At 42.2% G+C, this 23,875-nt stretch overlaps 1 protein-coding gene across 1 annotated transcript; it reads left to right on the forward strand.

The window, feature by feature from the left end:
• The first annotated feature begins 270 nt into the window (after positions 1–270).
• Positions 271–22,074, forward strand: LOC114616130 (TRPM8 channel-associated factor 2). The gene is made up of 8 exons (XM_028761649.1): positions 271–367; positions 2,218–2,855; positions 15,648–16,642; positions 16,936–17,033; positions 18,021–18,234; positions 18,574–18,813; positions 19,654–19,991; positions 21,244–22,074. Exons 2-8 carry the CDS (start codon positions 2,233–2,235, stop codon positions 21,493–21,495), a joined length of 2,760 nt encoding a protein of 919 aa, XP_028617482.1. The 5' UTR covers positions 271–367; positions 2,218–2,232; the 3' UTR covers positions 21,496–22,074.
• The last annotated feature ends 1,801 nt before the right edge of the window (positions 22,075–23,875 follow it).

The raw sequence follows: 23,875 nt of genomic DNA on the forward strand, positions 1-23,875 counted from the left end.
GCTCATAACCAGCCCTGTTCCCTGGATAACCCTGCCCTGGAAAAGGTCCGCCCCTGAGAAGCTCCGCCCTCCAGACGCAAATCTGCTCTCAAAAAAGCCATTCACTCCGAGAGCAAGCTTGCCTAATGACCCCGCTCTCCACAGCTCCGCACCTGGAGGCCCCGCCCACAGAACACCTTTATTCAAACAGCGCTCCACTCTGCTGCTAAGATCCAATTGCAGCTACCCCATTGTGGGAGCTTTCTGTCCTGGTTTCTTCCAGTGTGCTGCTGAGTGTCTTGGCACTTGTGCGACTCAGAAAGGAAATCCTTAAAGCGCCAGAAGGCTACTGGACGCCATTCCCGACAGTCAGTGTATCTTCTCACAGGTCTGTTTTTCTTTTAGTTTTATTTGACTGGTACAGTTTTCTAATTAACTCAGAACTCCTTTATCTTTGCTCTTTGAATTTGAGCCACAACTTTGAAAAATGTGCGTGCTCACACGTGCATGAAAACGCATTTAGTTACGGGGTGCTGGGACTGTTTGTGTTTGTTTGCTCTTCCTGCCAAACTTGGAGAAAATGAGAGGATTTTCTTCTCAAACGAACTTAATGAGACATTGAATTTGGGATTCCTGATCTACCTGCTGCCTTTCCCACCCCTAAGCAGAATTTCCCACAGTTCACTTTCCTGGGAGCAGTGCTATGAGGTGGGGGTGGTGAGGCACATACAGACATGCCAACACCAAGAAACATTTCACCTCACAGAGGAGTGGCTGAAAAGTGACAGGGTTCTATACAGTTCTTCCTCAAGGATATGGAAGGTGGGGATGCATTCCTCACACCCAGGCCAGCTCAGCTCAACCTGGTCATGGCCATGAGCTAAAAGGACTGGCCTATGAGAACAGGTGAGAGGAAATGGTCTACCTGAGCTGTTAACAGTTCATGCAAACAGAATGAACGAAGGAGATATGAGGGACATTGGGGTCTGATATGTGCAGGTTCTCCACAGAAGGCTATTTGTGACAGAGCCCTGAAAACCCAAGTGAAGAACATAGGGAGAAACAAAAGAAATGGAAGGGAGAAACCCAACAAGGGTGAGTGTTAGCTGTCTAGATCTGACTGCTACACAGCTCAACTCTTCCAGGGATCCTCCTAGGATGCACCTCAAGGGGCCCTGGGCAAGTATCCACAGCTCTCTCGAGTACCTGAAACTAACTTAGGATGTCAGCTCACAGCCATTGTAGAGTTGCCTTGTCAATCATGTGAGTGAAGGTGGAGGAGGTCCCCTGTGGTGAGCTACACAGATGTGGGAATAACAAAGTTGTGTAGATCACCAGCTACACCCCATGTCACTCAAGGGAAGGAGAAAGGGAAGAGAGAGAAGCACTTGCATTGCTCACTGTGTTTATACCACACATAGTCTAATCTGTCAAACAATGGTCCTCAGGCCTGAGTGATTGGTCCAGAGAGAGAAAAGTCTGAAGTGGATACTGGAATAAGCTCAGCTCTCAACATACCAAGCTTCAGAAGAATTTGAAAAGACTTTGTCCACACATCAAAAGGAGTGGGGTGGGGTGGGGTGGGGTTGGGTGGGGTGGGGTGGGGAGGGGTGTTTCCAGTAGGACAGATTTGATCATTTGGAAGCCATTTCCAACAAGGAAAGCAAAGCTGCCAGAATTGATGCACTTTCTGAAAGGTCCCATGACCTAACTAATGCTGTTTCTAGCAGGTCATGTGACTCTTTTGCCTGAAAGAATAAAACAAACACCAAGTCAACCCCAGCATTTGATTCATCAGGTCCTATTGGAAGCTGCACCTCCTTATCTACCTCAGGACATGTTCCTCTCTGCCCTTCACTCTACTGCTGCCCTGGTGTGCCTCATATGAAAATGTTCCTCCCACACCATTTCAGATCTCAGCTTTAAGCCCACATTCATACCAGGTCTTTCCTGGCATGTAGTCTACAGCAGTCTTCCCAGTGGCTGGTTCATAGTTCATCAACAGATGGCAACTGGAAACAGCTGCAGTTGTATTTATTTATAAGCCTACTTATTTATTGTCTTTACATTTCTTATGTATTAAGTCATGAAAGTGGATTCCTCGTCTGTTTTGTGCTTCACTTTATCCTCAAAGGGAGAAACTAATCTATTTTCTGGACCGAAAGCATTTAGTTAATTGCCTTTCTTACTGCTTCCTCATTCTGTTTTAACCAACCTGAGTCTCTGCTTCCTCTGCAGCAGCTGGGCAGAACCATGGCAACAACTCCTGATGCTGCTTTTGAAGCCCTCATGAATGGAGTGACCAGTTGGGATCTCCCTAAAGAATGCACTCCCTGTGAACTCCTTCTTATTGGGGAGGCTGCCTTCCCAGTGATGGTGAATGACAAGGGTCAGGTGCTCATTGCTGCCTCTTTCTATGGCCAAGGCCGCCTGGTGGTCGTATCCCATGAGGGCTACCTGATGCATGCTGGCTTGGTTCCATTTCTCCTCAATGCAGTGAGCTGGCTCTGCCCCTGCCCAGGGGCTCCCATTGCAGTACATTCTTCCTTAGCACCATTAGTTAACATCCTAGGTGACTCTGGGATAAATGCATTGGTTCAGCCTGAGCCTGGAGAAGCTCTGGGAGTTTATTGCATTGATGCCTACAACGACACCTTGACTGAGAAGCTGATCCAGTTTGTGAAGCGTGGTGGGGGCTTGCTCATTGGAGGCCAGGCCTGGTATTGGGCCAGTCAACATGGCCGTGACAAGGTGCTGTTCAGTTTCCCTGGGAACCAGGTGACAAGTGTGGCTGGAGTGTACTTCACAGATGTCTATGGGGATATAAACCGCTTCAAGGTCTCTAAGAAGGTACCCAAGATCCCACTCCATATCAGGTAAGTGTTCCATTCCAACCATTTATAGAGTCTAACTCTTCTTAAATAGTGCTGATATCCTGTCTTCACTTAGTATCTATTTTCAATGTAAATGATTGTTTTTACAGTCTTCTAACTTCTACAAATCAAAAACTTGGTCACTAAAATGGTCACTAAAGTACATCAAGGCCCAAGAGAAGCTGATTCCCCTAGTCATTCCCTTGGAGAAGTAATCATCCACTTAAAAGAAAAGCTCCACATATATGCTATTATGCTTCTACATGCCTGAAGTTTAGAGGGCTTATCAGTATGCTAAATAAACACTAAATAAACTGAAAACACTGCTGTATCTATTTGAACATCTGCAATTGGGCCTGGCCCTATGCTGGACACTGAGGATGTAGCAGAAATGAAAACATTGTGTGCTCCCATGAAGCCTACTACATATCAGTGGAAAAATCAATAATCTGGTAAGCAAATCAATAGATAAGAACGCCATCAGATGTTGAAAAGAGCCACAAGAAGAGAGAAAAGCATGCTGTAAGGAATCAGAATGAGGGGAAGAGTAATGCTCTTTAACCCCTTCATGGAAGGCATAGAAATCAAGCTGTAGCAGATGCAACACAGAAGATGGCAGAATATAGACAGTGGCTCTGAGTGCAAATGAACAGCTTGGAAAGTAGCATTTGAAGAGACACTTGAATGGGATGTGCTAGCAACTCAGAGGAGCAAAACCAAAGTCTTAAGCAGAAGCCAGCTTGGCAGATTCCAAGAACATGGAGGAAGCCAGAGTGGTTGGAGATGCATGAGTGAAGGTTTCCTCACCAGGAGGGGAGCACGAAGACCAATTGCTCTTTTTCCAGAAGTAAAGAATTTACCACAGTGGACTAACAGTTTCTGACTTTCTTTTTCATTTGAAGCATGACAGCCAGGTAGCCAGTGCAGGATCTTGACAGTGTCTCCATGATGTTCCTGTCTCCACTGTGGATTGTTACTTTTTTTTTTTTATTGGATATTTTATTTACATTTCATATGTTATCCCCTTACCCCATCCCCCACCCACCCGGGAACCCCCCATCCCCTTACCCCTCCTCCTTCTTCTCTGTGGATGTAACCCCAGCCTACCCCCCCAACTCCCACTTCCCCACCCTCAAACTTCCCACCCCCTGGGGCGTCCAGCCTTCATGAGGTCAAGGATCTCATCTTCCATCTGTGCCCGGCAGGGCCATCCACTCTTACATATTCAGCTGAAGTCCTGGATCCCTCCATAAGTGCTCCCAGGCTGGTGGTTAGGACCCTGGGAGCTGTGGTTGGTTGGTATTGTTGCTCTCCTCATGGTGCCACAAACCCTTTCAGCTCCTTCAGTCCTCACTCTAACTCCTCCATTGAGAACCCCATGATCAGTTCAATGGCTAGTTGTGAGCCTCTGCCTCTGAATATGTCAGACTCTTGAAGGCCTCTGAGGGTACATCCATATCAGGCCCTTATCGGCATGCACTTCCTGACTTCCACATCACCATCTACCTTTGGTGACTGCACATGGGATGGATTGTTACTTTTACCCGTTGTTAAAAATGGCCAGGGCTGCTCCGGGCTCTATAATTATACCCAGGCAATGATTGCTGACACAGACACACTATCTGAATCTATCATTAAAAAAAATAACAAAAAAACTATAAAATAATCTATTTTCTTGTAGTTTTGATCATGAAATGGATCTCTATTGATATGTTAGTGATCAAAATTTAATCAGGTGGTCAAAATTTAAGGACTGAGGAATCTCAGGATATTTATAAATGGTCATCATCACTGAAAAATTAAAATCTTGCTGCAAAGAAGAAAGGCAAGGCCAGTGAACAGTTAGTAGTTTCCTGCAATCATCAGCCCCAGAGAAGGTACCTGAGAATTTTTTTTCCTTACAGAAGGTTTTGGACAGGGTAATCAGGCACAAAGAAGTGGACCTGATTTGTTCTAAGCTGGCTTTAATTCTGTAGCCAACTGACAAGCTCTGGCCTGTGAGCTACCCTCCTGATTTTGTTTATGGTGTTTTACTGGAGCATAGCCATGATGACTTATTGTCAAATTTCTTGTGGCTGTCTCCAAGTCTCAGCAATCCTTTCAGCAGAATCCATAAATCCCAAAAAGTATTGATCTGTCCCTTTAAGAAATGCCATCCGACATGGAGACTCAGCAGCACAGTTGCCTCAGCTGCCTCAAAGAACTCTTCTTTCAACAAAGGAAACCTGTTTCTCTTCATCTCCACCTACGTGTCCCACCTACGTGTTCCACCTCTGCTACTCAATCTGAATTTTTGTGACTTTATGTTATCATATTTCATTTTCTGTGGAACTTCAAGGATACACAAAAGTAGAAAGAACAATACAATAGTCTCTGGGCAGTTGTGACCCAACACCGAGAACAGTCAACTCATGGTCAGTCTTATTCACCTACAAATGGAAATAAGTCAGCAGAAGAAAATGGAAGAACAGCAGGTCTATCTCAAAAGAGTGAGAGCAGACTTTATTGGTCTGAGAGCTTAGCTCTTGCAAGCCCTAGGGCTCAGTCTGGGAAGGTCTAGGAAAACTTGCCATTCAGTCTAAGAGTCAGTTTTTACACCGGAGAGTAGGGAGGGAGAGGGGCCAGCTGCAGCAGGCCCATAATCAGCTATGTGCTCAGAAGTGGTAAGCCACATTGCCTGTTTTGGCCTCCTCCTAGGTCTAGGCTCTCAAATTCCATGGACAGCAGGTTTCTTGTAGCCTGTTTTATGGCCATGGTTTGGGGGTTCAGTGGTTTCCCTTTCATCTACAGCCTCACCTCTGATTATTTTTAAATAATTGTGCTGATGCATTCTATATATATCTAATGACACAAACTCTTAAAAACATAACCACAGGGGTGTCACCAAGGCTTTGTACAATCACTGCCAGGCTTCCATAGAGTTTGTTGTGAGAGGTTCCAGGTCACTCGAGTATGTTTTCTGTCTCTGAGCTGGCATCCATGATTGCTAGATGGATTTTGGTCCTTTTGTGGGACGTGTTTATTGATACTAAGTTGATCAGCATCTATAAACCTTCCAAGTGATCAAAACTAAGGAAAATATCTCTCTCTTAGGATCAATATATATGCCAAAGAGTTCATACTGATACATCTCATATGAATTCAGGATAGCATGGATTTTATTGAATCTCCACAGTCTCCTGTTGAGATCTGTTTATTTTTCCCCTCCCATTTTGTAAGACACCATCATAACTAACTACTTGCTTTACCGTAATATACACCCAACAGTTTCAAAAACTCAAATAACTATGCTATCGACAGCAAAATGATGTGGGCTCCATGAGTGACGGGAACACTGCAAGTAGCATTGTTTTAGTTAGCATTGCCAAGTTGGCTTTGTAGATTGGGTTTCCTAAGAAAAGAAATGGAGATAATGATTTCCCCTTTCCGGGTTGGGTTTCTCAGGAAGCTGAGTCTGACAGGAATTGGTGTTCAAAGATCCTTTAAAAAGTGCTGTCAGACTGTAAACAGGTAGCCTTGGCAGACAATACCAACTTAGATAAGGACAAGTGAGTCATAGGCAGAGTCATAGTGTGTACTGTCCCCTGAACCTTCACCCAGCTGTTACCCGGTTCTGAAAGACATTTATATTCCCCCTGAACACCCACATTCCAGCGTCATCCCCTTCCCCACATCCTGCCTTTCTGTGTTTATAACCCCTGTGTGAATGAATTACGAGTTGAGAAAAAATAAATAAATTATTTTTTAAAAAAAGAGAGAAAAAAAAGTGCTGTCAGTGGGGGAAAAGAGGAACGATGAAGCAGGAGAAGGTACTCAAATAGCAACAAACATTTCTTAGTAATTAACCATGGCAACAATTATTTCCTCTCATCCTCATAGCGTATTTTCCTTAGGATATATTACATTATTAAGTTAGGTTAGTGTCTTTTGGTACCCTTTAGTATGGTTTCCCTTTTTGTGCTTAGACTACTATGTAACTGGAAACTTCTGGTCTCTTGTTTATTTGCCTTTGCTATTTAACTTTTTAGAACTGTGCCATATAGTTATACACACACACATACACACACACACACACACACACACACACACATGCACACACACATGCACACACACACACACAGGAAGAGAGAGAGAGAGAGAGAGAATAAAATTTAAAACATTCTGTCTGCTCCCCCATTCAATCCCCCTCTTCCCTCCCCGTTTAAATTCATTAACACTGCATTATTTCTTTATACACATAGGCAGACATATTCACATGTGTCAGTGCCCTTCTCTTTCTTTAAGAAAGTAGTGGCACACTCCATTTTCTCCACTTCCTTTTTTCAGTAGTATTCTGTATTATCAAGCTGGGTATGGCTACAGAACACCACACCAAGATACCCTGCATATTCTCTTGTGCTTCCATGTGTGGCTATCAAATACTTAAGTTCCTTAGTGACAGACATTTGAATTTTTGTTTTTTTTTTAATTTTTCTGTTATTTTTACAGATGAGCTGCAGTGAATACCCCAAGAGATGTATCTTTATAACCTTGCTGTGTCCGTGGAATTGGGATGGCTCTTTGACAGGGGGTGTGAATGTTTAGTCTCGTTAGCATTACCATGCTACCTCTATTGCAAGTTGGGTTCCTAAGACACTAGCTCCTGAGACAGAAATGGTGTTCTGGAACCTCATTAAGAAGCGTCTTCACTGCAGAAAAAGAAAAAAGATGGGGTAGGGACAGAAGGTAAACTATGAGGCAAATATTTAGTACATGTTTCTTAGTGATATTATCACTATTAAGTGAAATATAGTAAGACACTTATTGTCTCCAATAGAAGACTCTTTAAGAATATATGGTATATACTACAGTTATAGTGAATAATTATGTGACCACTAAAAAAAATCATACATTTAGCACTCTTAAAAGGAAAGCAGAATGCTCATGATACAGTAAATAATATTAAGACACACCATTCCATTAAAATTATGTATAATTTTGACACTAGTACTTATGCAGGTAGAAATATAAAAATAGAATATCATGAAATTGGAATAACAAAACAATGTGATAATGGGTAGTTTATAACTGGAGTGAGCTGTTAATGGTTATTTTTCAACTATAAACACTTAAGCCTTCACCAATTTTTCTATAATTGCAATATTAAAAATACACTTTAAATAACTTTATCTTATTAAAGCCCTTAACAGCAGGAAAATGCTTCTTGATCATAGTAAGATGTCATCCTTTTCCTGTTGTCATGTTGTTCTTTTAGTATGACATGGCCCCCACAGATGTATGCATTGACGATCTGGGCTTTTAGCTCATGAGAGCTCTGACCTCATCAGTGAGCTAATTGGTTGACAGATTCATAATTTGATGGCATTTTTGGGAAGTTGTAGAAACTAGGGCATGGACCACTGCCAGTGGCAGTAGTAGAACACTAGAGACATTCCCTAGAAGGGTGTATCTAGTTCCCTGCCCTCTTTTTTTCTTTCTTTGCATACTTTCTGCTTCCAGGCATCCATGAATTGAGCAGGCTTGCATCACAACATGCTCCTAGCTGGGCCTCAGCACAGCCCCAAAGCAATGGGTCCAGCTGACCTGGGCTAAAATGAACTTCCTCTTTTAAATTATTTTCTTCAGGCAATGACAAAAAGATGGCTAACACGATTTATGTTGATTTTTATTCTTTAACTTGTTCTATCTTAATATGCATATATGGGTGTGCATACATGGAGTACAATATGAAGCCATGATGTATATACATACCCATACCGGTGTCTTTTTCCTGGAGAGAGGATACTTTTGGCATCAATCCCTATGCAGTCAGGCTTGCCCCTCAGGGAAGCCAGAGAGATATTTTTAACTTTTATTTATATTCCCTTGCAGTCTTAGCCTCGCAGCCTAAGCAAGAATTCAGATCGCCAGTCAGAGGGGGTTCTGGGTGGCCCCTCTCTGCTTGGTCTAGGGGCAGAAGTCCCTTCTTCTAGGTTGGGTGGAGATGGGTTTTGGGATCACTTTGGATAGAGTAACAAACTCATCTTGAGTCTCTTGGTCCTCCATAGCTAACTTATATTAATGTATATGAATAGGTTTTGCTACCAAATTATTTATCTGTTGTTTCACAAAGTTAGTCAGCCTATTTAAGGCCCAGGGACCAAAAGAAGTAAGAAAAAATAACCCAATTAATGGTCCCAAGATGGGAGGAAGTAGGGCTGACAAACCAATTCTTGTACCAGCTCTCATTTTTCTCTATCTTTCTCTGTCTTTTCTCAGGGCCTTCTCTGACCTATTTCATGTTCTCTTTAACCATCCCTGCCTTGTCTATGTAAAGGCAATATTCTTCTTTAAGGGCTGTACACAGTCAAGAGCTGTACAGTCTTTTCTATTGTAAAAGAGTAAATCAAGTCCAATAAAGTCCTTTGCAATTTTTGGAGGTCTCTTCAGACAGCGAAATGAGGGATTTCTTCAGATTAGTGATATCAATCTCTAGCTGTTTGATGTTCTTGTCAATGGCCCATCAAAGGTCCGAGTAATATAAGTTCAGAGGCCAGCATCTGGATTAGAACTTCTAACAGCAGACATCACAAGTGATTCATTTTTACCTGGAAAGGAAAAAGAAGGGAATTCTCAGGGAGATTTCTCTTCCCTGGATGTCAATTTTATTCATCTTATTTATGGTTGGGCCTGGCTTTGGGGGGGTATCTATTTACTTCATTAATCTTTTTGGCAGCCATTTAGCTGTGCCTTCTGTGGTTTCAAACAGGCATATCAATCCTTGGCCCCATAGGAGAACTAGATCTGGGCCATTCCCTTTAAGGGTAAGAGGGTCCTTCCACATAGCTGGGGCATAGTTTTTATTGGTCTCAGTGATGCCAGAGGCAGTCAGCAGTAGATTTGCCATGAGCTTTCAGTTTTAGAGAGTTAAAAGTGAACAAGGCACTATGGAGAGTATTTCGGGGACACCTTCGGGGGGGGGTACCGTTCCCCCTCTTTTGTTTTTAAAGCCAATTTTTCAGAGTTCTTGTAAAATCAGGGCAGAAGCGCCAGCAGCCGCCCCTTCCACACTCAAAGAGTCATGAAGACATTATTTTAAGAAATATAAATCTATATTAATAATCTTTTTTATCAAAGGACTGTTATAGAACAGCCAACAACTAATCAGACTATATAACATATCAATTAATAATAACTTCTACTTTTTGTGAGATTACTCTTCTTTTGTTGATTAATTGTTGAAGGAAATTAGTATTTACATGTCTCTTGAGAATATTAAACAGAGACTTAAATTCATTTGTGGAGAGCTTAAAATAAGATCTTAGACAATTAGCATCTCCTAGAAACTTTTGAAAATAACTTGAAATAAGTAAACTCTCTTTTTTGTTGTTGCTTTTTTTATCCAGACCATTTATCTGTTTTTATTGGATATTTGACATATTTACCTTTCAATGTTATCTCCTCTCCGAATCTCCCCCAAAACTCCTTATCCTGTACCCCTTCCTCCTATTTTTATGAGGGTGTGCTCCAAACATCCTCTGAGTCCCATCTCCCTGCTCTCGAATTCCCCAACACTAGGGAATCATGGCCCTCCAATTCCACTGATGTCTGACAAGGTCACCCTCAACTACCTATACAGGTGGAGACATGAGTCCCTCCCTTATACTCTCAGGCTGGAGGTTGAGACTTTGGGAGCTCTAGTTGAATCTTTTGATCCTCCTTCTAAAAAGAACCAAAGCACCACACTTTGGTCTTCCTTCTTCTTGAGTTTAATGTGGTCTATGCATTGTGTCTTAGATATTGTGGGCTTTTGGGCTAACATCCACTTATCAGTGAGTGCATATCATGTGTGTTCTTTTGAGATTGGGTCACCTCACTCAGGATGATATTTTCCAGCTCCATCCATTTTCCTAAGAATTTTACGAACTCATTGTTTTTAATAGATAAGTAGTACTCCATTGTATAAATGTACCACATTTTCTGCATCCATTCTTCTGTTGAAGGACATCTGGGTTCTTTCCACCTTCTGGCTATTATAAATAAGGCTGCTATGAACACAGTGGAGCATGTGTCCCTGTTGTATGTTGAAACATCTTTTGGGTATATGCCCAGGAGTAATATAGCTGGGTCCTCGGGTAACACTATGTTCAATTTTCTGAGGTATCGCCAGACTGCTTTCCATAGTGGTTATACCAGCTTACAATCCCACCAACAATGGAGGAGTGTTCCTCTTTTCTCCACATCCTCACCAACATCTGCTGTAACCTGTGTTTTTGATCTTAGCCATTCTGACTGGTATGAGGTGGAATCTCAGTGTTGTTTTCATTTGCACTGCCCTGATGACTAGGGATGCTGAACACTTCTTTAGGTGCTTCTCGACCATTTGAGCCTCCTCAGTTGAGAATTCTTTGTTCAGCTCTGTGCCCCATTATAATTTCTGTTAATATAAAAACCATATATTTTACATATACTCATATTTTACATATGTCCATAAAAATGTTTGAATTTTAATTAAAAACATTAAAATATACATTAATTTTTAATTAAATTAAGTCCAATATAATAACAAATACTTTGTAGAAATAAAAAAATGACATTAGACACTGTTTTATAATTTTAGAGAAAAAATAAAAGTGAAACATGTTTAGATCTCAGTCAGCTTTCTTGTGCAAGCAAAAATAAATTCCCTTTAACAAATAACTTTACATATATGTTATTTTCTAATTCATTTCTTTTTTTCCTTTTTGCCCTTTTTTTAATGGGATATTTTATTTACATTTCAGATGTTATCCCCTTATCCCATTTCCCATCGACCAGGAACCCCTATTCCATCCTTCCTCCTCCTGATTCTATGAGGATGTGCCCCCACTTACCCTCCCCATTCCCACATCCCCACACTCGAGTTCCCCCACACTCCTTCATGGGACCAAGGATCTCCTCTCCCACCTATGCCTGACAAGGCCATACTCCCCTACATATACAGCTGGAGCCATGAGTCCCTCACTATGTGCTCCCAGGCTGGTGGTTTAGACCCTGGGAGCTCTGGTTGGTTGGTATTGTTGCTCTCCCATGGGGCCACAAACCCTTTCAGCTCTTTCAGTCTCCTCTCTCACTCCTCCATTGGGAACCCTATGATCAGTTCAGTGGTTAGCTCTTAACGATCAACAAGTATTACAATTTTAGTTTTGGACTCTGGGCTTCCATAATTTTATGCTGGGATGGGAAGGCTACATTTACAAGTATGTTACTATCTAGCTCTTGATCTGTTGACAGTATTTCTGCTATAGCCAAGAAAGATGTAACTAAAGTCATGGGGCTTCAGGCAGATAGGCTTGGAGCTGGGTCCCAGTGTTTCACTTTGCTTTGCTTTGAGTTCATGAGCAAGTTATTTGACCTCATCGGGCATTATTTGTGCTGACTGATGCCCAGAGCAATGACAGGAACAACAACAACAAAAATGAATGTGTTTAGTTTTCCCTTTCTCCAGTAAACAGTACCTCTTACTTAGTTCATAATAGGTTGTTGAATACCTGTTAAATCCTACACATTATTCTCAGCAATGGTATTTAAACCTTGACAGAGATGACTGTTGTGAAAATAATTTTTCACATTGCTAGTTTTTATTACTTAAAAAATACAAAGGAAAAGCAATGCGAAAATTAAGGTGCTGGAATGTTCATAGATTTTATTAATGTGACTCACAAAGTGTCACATCCGTCTTTCCACACTGTGCATCCAATTGTGAGAGTCATTACATGCTCTTACTTTACGTTCTGTTTTAAAATAATTTGATGTTTGAAAAGAATCTCATTAATGAGAATTTTCAGTCACAATATAAGGTCCTAAATTTCCATAAGTATGTAATTATTTCCTTTTGTTGAATATGCAGAATTTCACAGTTTTGTACTTTGAGGGAGGAAAAAAGAGGACAGTGTAATCACTCCATGGCACAATTCATATCTTTAAAATAATTTGTCACTCTCTAGCAATACAAATAACACAACATGTGGCATTAAATGTCTTGTTTTATTAAGAAATTAAGATAGCTAGGTGTTTGGAAATCTGGTTATTTAAAAAAAAAACTAAGCAATTAATTTCGAAGACTTGACTTTCAAGTTGTTTTTTCTAACATAGGCCTCCATCTCTTATGATGCAAATTCTCCTTATACAAATTCAACACCACCACCCTGATCACAGGAACCCTCTCCCAGCCTTATTAAAACAGAGCAATCTTAGAGTTTCACTTTACCATACTTCTCCAATTCCTGGACATGTCACCCAGCACTGTCTCCATGATAATTACTGGGTCACTTGCTAACATCTCTAGCCTACAAGATCATACACCTCGGAAAATGTCTGTATCATGTTTCAGGGTTTTTGTTTTGTTTTGTTTCATTTTTTGATTTTTGGTTTTGGATTTTTTTGTTTGCTTGTTTGGTTGGTTTCTTTGTTTTTTTAATAATTAACTATTTTATCCATTTATATCCCAAATGCTGCCCCCTTCCTGGTCCTCCTTCACAGAGTTTTTTCCCCACTCTTCACCTCTGAGAGGGTGCCTTCTCCCCAGGTATACCCTCACCTGGGGCATTGCATCTCTACAGAATTAGGCTCATCCTCTTCCAGTTAGGCCAGACTAGGCAGCTCTCTTCTGCCAAGGTCCACAAACCAACCCGTGTATGCTGTTTGGTTGGTGGCTCAGTCTCTGGGATCTCCCAGGGACCCAAGATAGTTGAGATTGTTTGTCTTCCTTTGGGGTTTCCAACCCCTTTAGTTCCTTCAGTCCTTCCCCTAACTCTTATATTGGGGTCACCAACTTCAGTCCAATGCTTAGCTGTAAGTATCTGCATTCATCTCAGTCAGCTACTGGAAGAGTCATTCAGAGGACACCCATGCTAGGCTCCTGTCTGTAAGAACAACATAGCATCAGTAATAGTGTTAGGGATTGGTGCCTGCCCATTGGATGACTCGCAAGTTGGGACCATAACTGGTCCACCATTCCTTCAGTCTCTGCTCCGTTTTTCTCCCTGCATTTCTTTTAGACAGGAGCAATTTTGGGCTGAAGATTTTGTAGGTAGGTTGATGTCTCTATCCCTCCACAGGAGGTTTTGTCTGACTCCTGGAGGTGGTCTCTTCAGCTTCCATATGTTCAGTGTTGGGCATTTCAGCTATGGTCATCCACATTGAGTCCTGGGAGCCTCCCCATTCCAGGTCTCTGTGACTTTCTTAGGGGTTCCCTCTACCATGCACCCTCCAGCCCCTCACCCCCACAGCTCCATATTTCCATTCATTCTCCTGGCCCTCTTGGTTTCTCTCCTGTCTCCCCCCAAACACACAACATAACTGATCCTGCTCCCCCTTTCCCCTCCCCTTCCCCTCTCCCACCCATGTCCCTCTCTCCCTCTGCCTCCTATGATTCTTTTGCTTCCCCTTCTAAGTAGCATTTAGGCATCCCCAATTGGGCCTTCCTTCTTGCTAATTTCTTAGGGTCTGTGGGATGTATCATGAGTATTCTATACATTTTGGCTAATAGCCACTTATCAGTGAGTACATACCATCCATGTCCCAGCAATTACACAGTGGCTCACAATTGTCTATAATGGGATCTGATGCCCTCTTCTGGCTCGAAGGTGTACATTCAGATAAGCAGTCAAACATAAACAAATTCAATATTTTATAATTTCTGGATTTTTAGCATTTTTATGAAATTGACTCAGTCTCTTGGGGGTCTAATTTCTACATCCCATTAAGCCTTTCCAATACTATCTAACTACTGACTTGTTTATAAGGTTAGCATGGTGTATTTAATCCATCTCCTATAGAAATTGTTTTTTTATTCCTGAAATACAAAATCTTATAAGAATTTATTTTTATGTTGACCATATCTCAGTAAAGAGTAATAAATACTCCTATCGTATTTAAGTAAGGATTTTAAATTTCTTTTTACACTTATTTACAGAGGATTGTGTGATGTTCGTGTGTGTATGTGTGTGTGTGTGAGAGAGAGGTGGGAGAGAGAGAGAGAGAGAGAGAGAGAGAGAGAGAGAGAGAGAGAGATGCATGGATGTGGGTGTGGGTGGGTACACATGCCATGGTCAGAGGACTTCCAGGAGTTGCTTGTTTCCTTCCACTACATGGATCCCAGGTACTAAACTCAGGTCACCAGTCCTGGTAAAAGCACATTTATCCTCTGAGCTATTTCATCTGCCCTAGGTGAAATTTCTAAAAGATATATGGCTATCTATATAAATCAGTAGAAGCAAAAACAATTTTTTTTTATTTGTGACTTGTTCATTTCTAAACAAGCCTGTGGGGAGACTTGTGTGATAATTCTATGGTCTTAAATCTGAAGACCCACAACAGCAGAGGCATAGTAGGAGTGCTCTATCAGACTGTTGGGTTTTACAGCTTTGTTTATATGCTTTAATAATTTTTAAGACATGAAACTTGAGACATAATATTCACTTGGCTGACTAATCAAGAATTCTTGGAAAGTTTCATTTGGAGAATGTGGATTTTAGTATATATGAACACAATCATTAGCTCTCTCTTCAAATCTATGAAAACCTCAAGTATAAGAAGCACCAGTGTTTTCTTTGTTGCTAAGCAAGAGCAAATATGAACAATGATATGTGATGAATTGTGAGATGGTAAAAAAAATCATTAGACTGATAAGACATACATTATTAAATTCCAAAAGAGTATGAGTAAGAAACAGAAGATTGATACAAACCATGTCATTTTTCTTCACTCAGTGAGCTGTAATGGGTGGCCTACTAGCTGACTACATCCTCTTCATCTCTCTCATCTTTTCCCCAGGTGTTGGGAGGAGTTCAGGCATGACCAGGAGCAACTTCTGGATGGGATCTGTATGTTGGACATCAGGACTGGGGGTGTCCCCTCACAACTATTGGTGCACGGCTCCCTGGCCTTCCCTGTGGGGCTCGATAACTCCTTCCTTAGCTGCTTCCTAGCAGCTGCCCACTATGGTCGTGGCCGTGTGGTGTTGGCTGCACATGAGGCCATACTCGGGGCTCCTAAGATGGAACCCTTTTTGCTGAATGCTATACGTTGGCTGTCCAGAGACCAGAGAGCTACTATTGGGGTGAACAAAAGTCTCAAGAGTCTGAATTCCCTATTGTTGAAGCATGGCCTGAAATGCAGCCTGGAGCCCCATTTGACCAATGACATGGGTGTCTACTGCTGTGTAGCTTATAGTGACCAGGATGCCAAGAAAATACAGGAGTTTGTAGCAGAGGGTGGAGGATTGCTCATTGGTGGTCAGTCCTGGTGGTGGGCTTCGCAGAACCCAGGCATCTCTGCTTTGGGTAGTTTCCCTGGGAATATCATCCTCAACACCTTCGGCCTCAGCATTTTGCCTCAGACTATCGACCCAGGCTGTTTCCCTCTCCTTCCTATAGATATAAGGAACTACCACTTTCGAAGGGCTCTATCTGAGTTCCAGGCTATGTTGAACCACAAAGGTGGGAACTTGGAAAAGAAGTATTTGAGAAAGTTGGGAGTAGATGGGGCAGGCTTTCTTCAGATTCCTGCACAGGGAGTTCCTGCTTATTTATCTGTGCGCCGGATCCTGAGGAAGATCCTTCGACAGGCAGGCATCCCAGCTGTGAGCAAGAAAAATCCAGTGTCCAGTCACTCCTGTGAGGCTGCACTACTCCATCTAGCCACAGAGCTGGTACATTCTGGAACTGATTGCTCTGAGATAGTTCACAACCTTGATACTCAGACCTGCTCCTCCAATCTCAGCTCCTCGGAAAACCCCATTACTGTGGAGATCAATGGAACCAACCCAGGTATGGAGTGAGCAGAGAATGCCCAGAGTATTCCTGGCCTGGGATAAGGTGAATTTGTCTAACTTCCTTCCAGGTTCTGGTCCTCAGGAAGGCTAGCTCCATGCTTTAATAGGTCTTTCTTAGACAGTGGGAGCCAGGGTTGTGCTTTGTTAAGCCAGGGATGAATGGGTCCAGGAAGTATGGATGAATGACTTGAAGTTCATGGAAGGAAAGTTGAATGTGTGGAAGGCTCCAAGTAGAATCAAGCCATGTAAGAACAAAGAACTCAGTCTCCTTTATGACTTCTCTGTCAGGTGACAGTGATGTCTGGATGAGCACTGGGCTCTACCTCCTGAAAGGACAAAGCACAGAGATCTCTGTCTCTGAAGCTACTGCCTCTGCTGGCCTGAAGGTAAGGCAAGCCATCCAGAACCAGCACCTCCCCAAGCACAGGCAAGTGTCTTCCACACCACACAGGTGTTCATATCTCTCCTATTGAGTTTGTCCAGCAGGAAATCAGGGGAAGCTTATTCTGCCCCTCTTCTAGATGGAACAGCAGAAAGTTGAAGCTACTAGTGACTCAAACCCTTTCCTAAACCTAATTTCCATGTGTGACAATCTTACCAACCAGATAGATAAGGAAGATCAGTGACCTTATAGACCAGCACTCACCAGTTTTCCTCGTAGCAGAGGCCTGAGTTTTACCTCTTCACCTTTCGTTCTGAGCACCACTTTCTACTACAATTAGGAATTTTTAATTTGAGACAGGGTTTCTCTGTGCAGCCCTTGTTCTTTAGATCAGGCTAACCTCGAACTCTGCCTCCCAAGTGCTGAGATTCAAGGCATCCACAATCACCACCAGCTTATTAGGGGCTCTCTCTCATTTATCTATTCAATCAGACAAAGGCAAAAAGGCAACCCCATGACTCTAGAAAGAGCAGGTAAGGTTGAGAGGAGAGAATGAGTTCTCTGCCTCCTGGCTTGATGCTGTAGCATCTGGATGGACATGTATCTGTTCACAAAGAGTAGAATGGGATGCAATGCCGCACTTAAAACATCAGAGCCACCCACTGTTTAAGTCTCATGTAAGATTCCAGGATTCTGGCTGGTAATGAGATTCCATGAGTCCCTAATCAGCTATGCCTGGTGATCAGCCCACTCACTCATATCAAAAGGAAATCCATTGTTGGACTGTTTTACACTCCTAAAAATTAATTAAACATACTGGGAAGTACAGAAGGCTTTGCAGTGCTACAGTTTTATACATTGTATGCATCCTTCACAGAAGGGAGACGTTAGGATTTCAGATATAATCACGACCCTCTACAAGCTCCTCACAAAGTCCTGCATGCTTCTTGAGTGCTGTACTTGACTTCTTGTGATGAAATTGTCTGTCCAGGTACAGATTGGATGTCACACTGATGACCTTAGCCAGACCAAACAGCTGTTTCGAGCCCCTGTGGTAACTTACCAGTGCTGTATGAACAAAACCCAACAGTCAGTCTCCTGCCTCTGGGGTGGTCTCCTGTACATCATTGTACCCAAAGGCTGTCAACTTGGCCCTGTATCTATTACCTTCATGAAGGCAGTGCCTGCTCCATACTATAAGCTAGGTGAGTACACTGGGCATTGAGAACAAATTGAGCTGTGGGTGTCTCGGTGACTGTAGGGTTGTTAATAACAAGAATTAGTAAAGAGAACAAAAACAGAACTAGTCAACATTAGTCTTCAGGTAGGAGGTGGATCACCCTGTGTCTATGAAGATGTTGGGTACAACAGAGGGATCTAATGACTTGTCCTTTACCCGCAGCCTATTGCAGGTTATATCAATGCCTCTTCTGTAATTCCTCTCTCTGTCTCTGTCTGTCTTCCCAACCCTCTCCTCATAGCAAATTCACCCACCTCTCTCCTCAAACAGAAATGGGTGACTGTTCCATGCTATGTATTTCTAGGTAAAACATCACTGGAGGAGTGGAAAAGCTGCATCCAGAAGGACCTAGGCCCCTGGGGAGAGCTGGCCACAGACAATGTCATCCTGACAGTGCCAACTGCAAGCCTCAAGATTCTGGAGGATCCAGAACCTCTGCTCCAACTCTGGGATGAGATTATGCGGGCTGTGGCCAGGCTCGCAGCCCAGCCCTTCCCTTTCAAAATACCTGAGAGAATTGTTGCAGATGTTCAGATATCAGCTGGTGGGTGCTTCAGGGGAGTTCTCATGATCAAAGTTCATTTTGTTATTACTTTATCTGTTTTTTACTTTACAAGAGTTGTAAATCATGATTACATTATTAACGTACAAGGGGGAAGCATAAAATCATGGACCATGATGGAAGTGAAAAACAGTTACAAATAAAAGGCAAATCACTAACATCTTCCATGATGCAGTTACCTAAGTCAGTAATCACCTCCAGAAACTCTGTGCTGAGAGGTCACCAGTGTCTGTGAAGATCTTCTCAAAAAGAATATTCAAAATGGACTATTCTCTTCAGATATAAGTCAGAATTGAAAAATGAAAGGGGAGGGTGAATATAGATTTCTGTGGTAGGTACTAGTACCAAGGCCTTTGCCAAGAAGATACATAAATGTTGGGAAAACATTCAGAGTCCTGAGTCTCATATAAGGAAGATAAACTCTTACCTACAAAACAATCTCTACATATGCCAGGCAAATCTGGTTAGCAATGAGAATTGTGGGGGAAAAGTGAGATTACCCTAGCTTCTCTAGTCCAGACATAGGGCATTGAAATGGAAATGAAAACTCTTGAAAACAAAGCATCAAATTCCAAGAAGGACAGTTATGTAAGGGATTTTCTCACCCTTTAGGGTCAGAGTGAGGACAAGGCCAAGGCTCAGATGGGAGAATCTGGGAAGGAGTCAATACTAGAGGAAAGCCATGTGCTTTCCAAACAGCTCAGATATTCTGGAATCACTGGATATAACCAGGGTTGTAGGAGCTCAGCTGGGAAAGGGGTGGAAAAAGAAAGTTGAAGCAGACCCTGTTCTCATGTTCTGTCTCTTTCTTTGTATCCCCAGGCTGGATGCATTCAGGATACCCCATCATGTGTCAAGAGGAGTCCGTGCAGGAGCTAATAAGTTTGACAAACATAAGAAGTAAGGGCCTGTGGGGACCCATCCATGAGCTGGGCCACAATCAGCAACGCAGTGGTTGGGAGTTCCCCCCACATACCACCGAGGCCACCTGCAATCTCTGGTCAGTCTTCGTTCATGAGAAAGTCCTGGGGATTCCCAGGGCTCAGGCCCACCCTGAACTGAAACCTGAAGAAAGAGAAAAGAGAATTAAAGCACACCTTCAGAAGGGAGCACCCCTGAATGACTGGAATGTCTGGACAGCACTGGAGACATATCTGCAGGTACTAAGCACAAATTCAAGGAGATAGTGATAGCAGACTCCTCAGTCATATAGTAGCCTGCCCCCCGAGCGTTTTCCAACTCCAACAGGACTCCCACAAACCTAAGACCACCACAACCACCACTGCTGGGTGTGGCTCACTGGTGCTACTTCTCAGAGTATGTACTTGTATGATCAGAGTGACACCTATCCCACTCCCTGATCCAAGATTTTGGAATATACATGAAAGTGGAGAGTATTCTGAGAAATTGCATAGCATGTGCATCTGGGCAGTCCTGACTTTGATGTAGAGGGAAGGCTCTGCATCAGCTATCACTGAGACTGTCACCAGTCTGGCTCTCACTGGCATCATCTGTCATCTCTCAATAACTGTTCAGGAATTACCATTGCTTTATTATATTACGGGTGACTATTAACAGCTTCTTATAATGACAAGGATATATCTACAGGGCATCTGCATTATACATACCTATTGTAGGAAATAAATCTACTTACAAACGTCTTAGGCTTTTGACTACTCCAATAGAAGCAGAAGCATTGTTTGAATAAATAATGACCAACCAATAGGAGAACAATGATGTCCCAAGATTAGTTCCCTTCCTGAGGATAAGCATTTCTCTCTGCAGCCTCCCAACGATGTGCTTTCAACTTACATGTCAAGTCATCAAAGCTCCTGTCCTTATCAGACCTGGTAGACTTTCTACTGCAAACCTATGCAGAGTGTCTATATAACTCACTGGTCACAGGAGCTCATAAATCATAAAGAATTTAACCACCATGTCCAAAAGTGAAACTCTTAAATGATAGATTTAGAGCTGAGAATCAGGAGTTGACAGCAAACCTTAGCTTCTTAGGCTGCTACCCTCTAATTTTCCCCTGCACTGATTTTTGTAAAGTGAATGAGATATTTTCTCAATGAGTAACTTAACTCAGTCAGGCTGGGGAGAGCTCTTATGATCTGGGTAAGACATTTTTTAAAATAAGGCTAGTAATAGTCACTGTAATTTATTAACCTTTTTTTATACATTAGTGTTCCTGAGAACAACTTTACGAGATTGATGGCTAGGCACTATCAGAATCCAGTGAGATAGCATTTATTTGGAGACAGGCCCAGGGGTGGGGCAAACAATGAATTTGAAGCTGATGGTAGGAAGTAATCACTGATAGTCAGATATACCTGTGACAGCAAATTTGGGACAACAGTCACTTTTGCAAATTCAATACCACATTCTTCCCTTTCTTTCTCTTTCCAGCTCCAGGAGGCCTTTGGGTGGGAGCCATTCATCAGTCTTTTTGCTGAATACCAAACCATTTCTCACATCCCTGAAGACAACGAGAGCAAGATGAACATATGGCTGAAGTTGTTCTCTGAAAAAGTGCAGAAGAACCTGGTTCCTTTCTTTGAAGCCTGGGGCTGGCCTATCCAGAAGGAGGTGGCTAAAGATCTGGCCTGCTATCCTTCCTGGGAAGATCACCCCCTGAAGATGTACATGGGGATGGAGTAGCAGGGGCCTTGGAGGCGGCTGGGGTTGGATAAAGGCATTAGGATGGGGTAAAATGGGTGGGATAAGGGAGGACCACAGTACTAGCTTCACTGTGTTCTGGCTTGAGACACTCACTGCCTTAACTATTTTTCTGCACTGTTTGACTTTAAACTATATTTTGGGTTGTTTTAAATATCATTCCATGCTTTCTTGAGAAAGTTACTTGTGACAATGAACCTGATGAATGTCCCTTTCCACACGTCATCAACACATCCCAAACTCAGGGACCATTTCCTCAGATACCACCAGTATCCCTTGGAGGATGCTTTGCACATGAAAAACACTAAGAAATCACTAAACTCTCCTGACACTGAAGGAACCATCAGTGTGTTGTCCTAAGACTTGTGTAGAGCATTTTGTCTGAGTTACATGGGTGGACTTCCATCAGGTTAATATCTTCTCATCATACAGGAGAAAATGCCATGGATACTAAACAACTTCTATACTCACTCTGGAAGACAAAGTGTCAGATTTTACAGATGTCCATACAGTGATAGACTGTGGATCTTATCCTCAACAGAGTTATAAAGTTAACAAAAATTTGCCCAAAAGATAGATGAAAGTTCAATGACCTTTAGTTGCTCTCCTATGTTAATTATTGAATTTTGACTAAATATAAAATTGAATCTCCAAATGTTTTCAGCAACTGATCTTCTCTTTACCTTACCATAGATTCATCTGTCTTGAGGGGAATCCAGCTTTGGGAAAATATTTAAACCAAAGAATTTTATTTCCCAAACTGGTGATATTCTTAATCATGATAGGAGGAAGAGGTGAATAGGAAGATAATGCTGAAATTAATGGGTTATCGAAGAGACCAAATCAAATCCTAACCTTGAACACATCACCTCTCTGTAGGATCTGGAGCCCTGTAGTGGTTACTTCTCACTCCTGCAGAGAGGCCTTGGCTCTCCCTCTTGTTTATTTGCTCTTGGTTAGTTATCTGTGGGTGGAATACCCACAGATTATGCTTGCATACATAAAAATAGATTTTTTTCCTACTCACAATTTTATAGTTCTATGTTTAGAAATCATAAATATTTTTTAGGAGAAAAATATCAAAGAATTGTAAGCTCAAAGTTCAAGCACATGTGGGGAAGGAGTCATGAAGTGCCATCCCTAGTTGGAGATCTGTTGGCAATCCATGGCTTCTGGGAGGAGAGTCATCTTTCTTCAGATATGTGGTCCCTGAGAGGCTACCTATGCCAAACACCCACACACACATATAGGTAGCACTAAGTGGACTCGCTGGGCTTTAAAAATGAACACATGAATTTAGGAGGGAATAGATATGTGGGGATAGGGGATGAATGAGAAGGATGTGGGGAATGATTTTGATCAAAGCAGTTAATATGCATGTATGGAGTTCTCAACTAATAAAAATGAACAAAAAGATAGATATGAATCCAGATTTTCTTGAGATTTCTCTTAAACTAAATACTTCCTGTCCAGTGCACTGGTTGCCTTTGGTTGGATCTCTTTCCTGAGCTCCCATTTGTTTTAGGTCAAAGCCTCATCAGTTCTCCCTTGTCATCAACATAAAGCATCAAGTTGGTATAGAAGAGTTTGATGCACTCATAGCAGAAGAGATCACAGGGCTCCAGCTTTGCACATCTGATCCATGACCTCAACTACTTCTTATAATGAAACTTGATTTATGTCAAGGTGTTTAAGTGTAACTTGTAGACTTTTAGTGGATAGATTGGGAAGCAGCCATTGCCTTTGGTATTAGGGAGAAAAGCTTGATCAGATTGCCCAAAAACTTAATCATTATAGTTAGACCAGGAGACAGTTGAGAAATGGTTTTCTTCCTTCCTTCCTTCCTTCCTTCCTTCCTTCCTTCCTTCCTTCCTTCCTTCCTTCCTTTCTTTCTTTCTTTCTTTCTTTCTTTCTTTCTTTCTTTCTGTCTTTCTTTCTTTTTTTGGTTTAGAAATTTCGTAACATACTCATATTCCACACTTTAAAACTTCATGATGTAAGCATATTACTCATAGCTATGAAAATATTTTTTGTGTGTGTTTGACAGGATTTCTCTGTGGAGCCCTGGCTGTCCTGGAACACACTGTGTCGACCAGGTTGGCCTCAAACTCAGAAATCCACCTGCCTCTGCCTCCAAAGTGCTGGGATTAAAGGCGTGTGCCACCACTCCCCGGCCTGAAAATAATTTTTAATGATTGATTTATTTTTATTTTATGTGCATTGGTGTTTTGTCAGCATGTGTGTCTGTGTGAGGGTGTCAAATCACTTGGAGCTGGACTACAGACAGTTGTGAGCTACCATGAGGTTGCTAGGAGTTGAACACAGGTCCTCTGGGAAAACAGTTAGTGCTGTCAACATTTGA

Source organism: Grammomys surdaster, unplaced genomic scaffold (assembly GCF_004785775.1).
Source record: "Grammomys surdaster isolate TR1022 unplaced genomic scaffold, NIH_TR_1.0 297806, whole genome shotgun sequence".
NCBI lineage: Eukaryota > Metazoa > Chordata > Mammalia > Rodentia > Muridae > Grammomys > Grammomys surdaster.

What these genes read in the sequence shown, in the direction of transcription:
- LOC114616130 (XM_028761649.1), top strand. Translation starts at nt 2,233, where the DNA reads ATGGCAACAACTCCTGATGCTGCTTTTGAAGCCCTCATGAATGGAGTG. An exon ending in AGATGTTCAGATATCAGCTG is followed by an intron (nt 18,814 to 19,653) that starts GTGGGTGCTTCA and finishes TTGTATCCCCAG; the next exon opens with GCTGGATGCATTCAGGATAC. An exon ending in CACTGGAGACATATCTGCAG is followed by an intron (nt 19,992 to 21,243) that starts GTACTAAGCACA and finishes TTCTCTTTCCAG; the next exon opens with CTCCAGGAGGCCTTTGGGTG.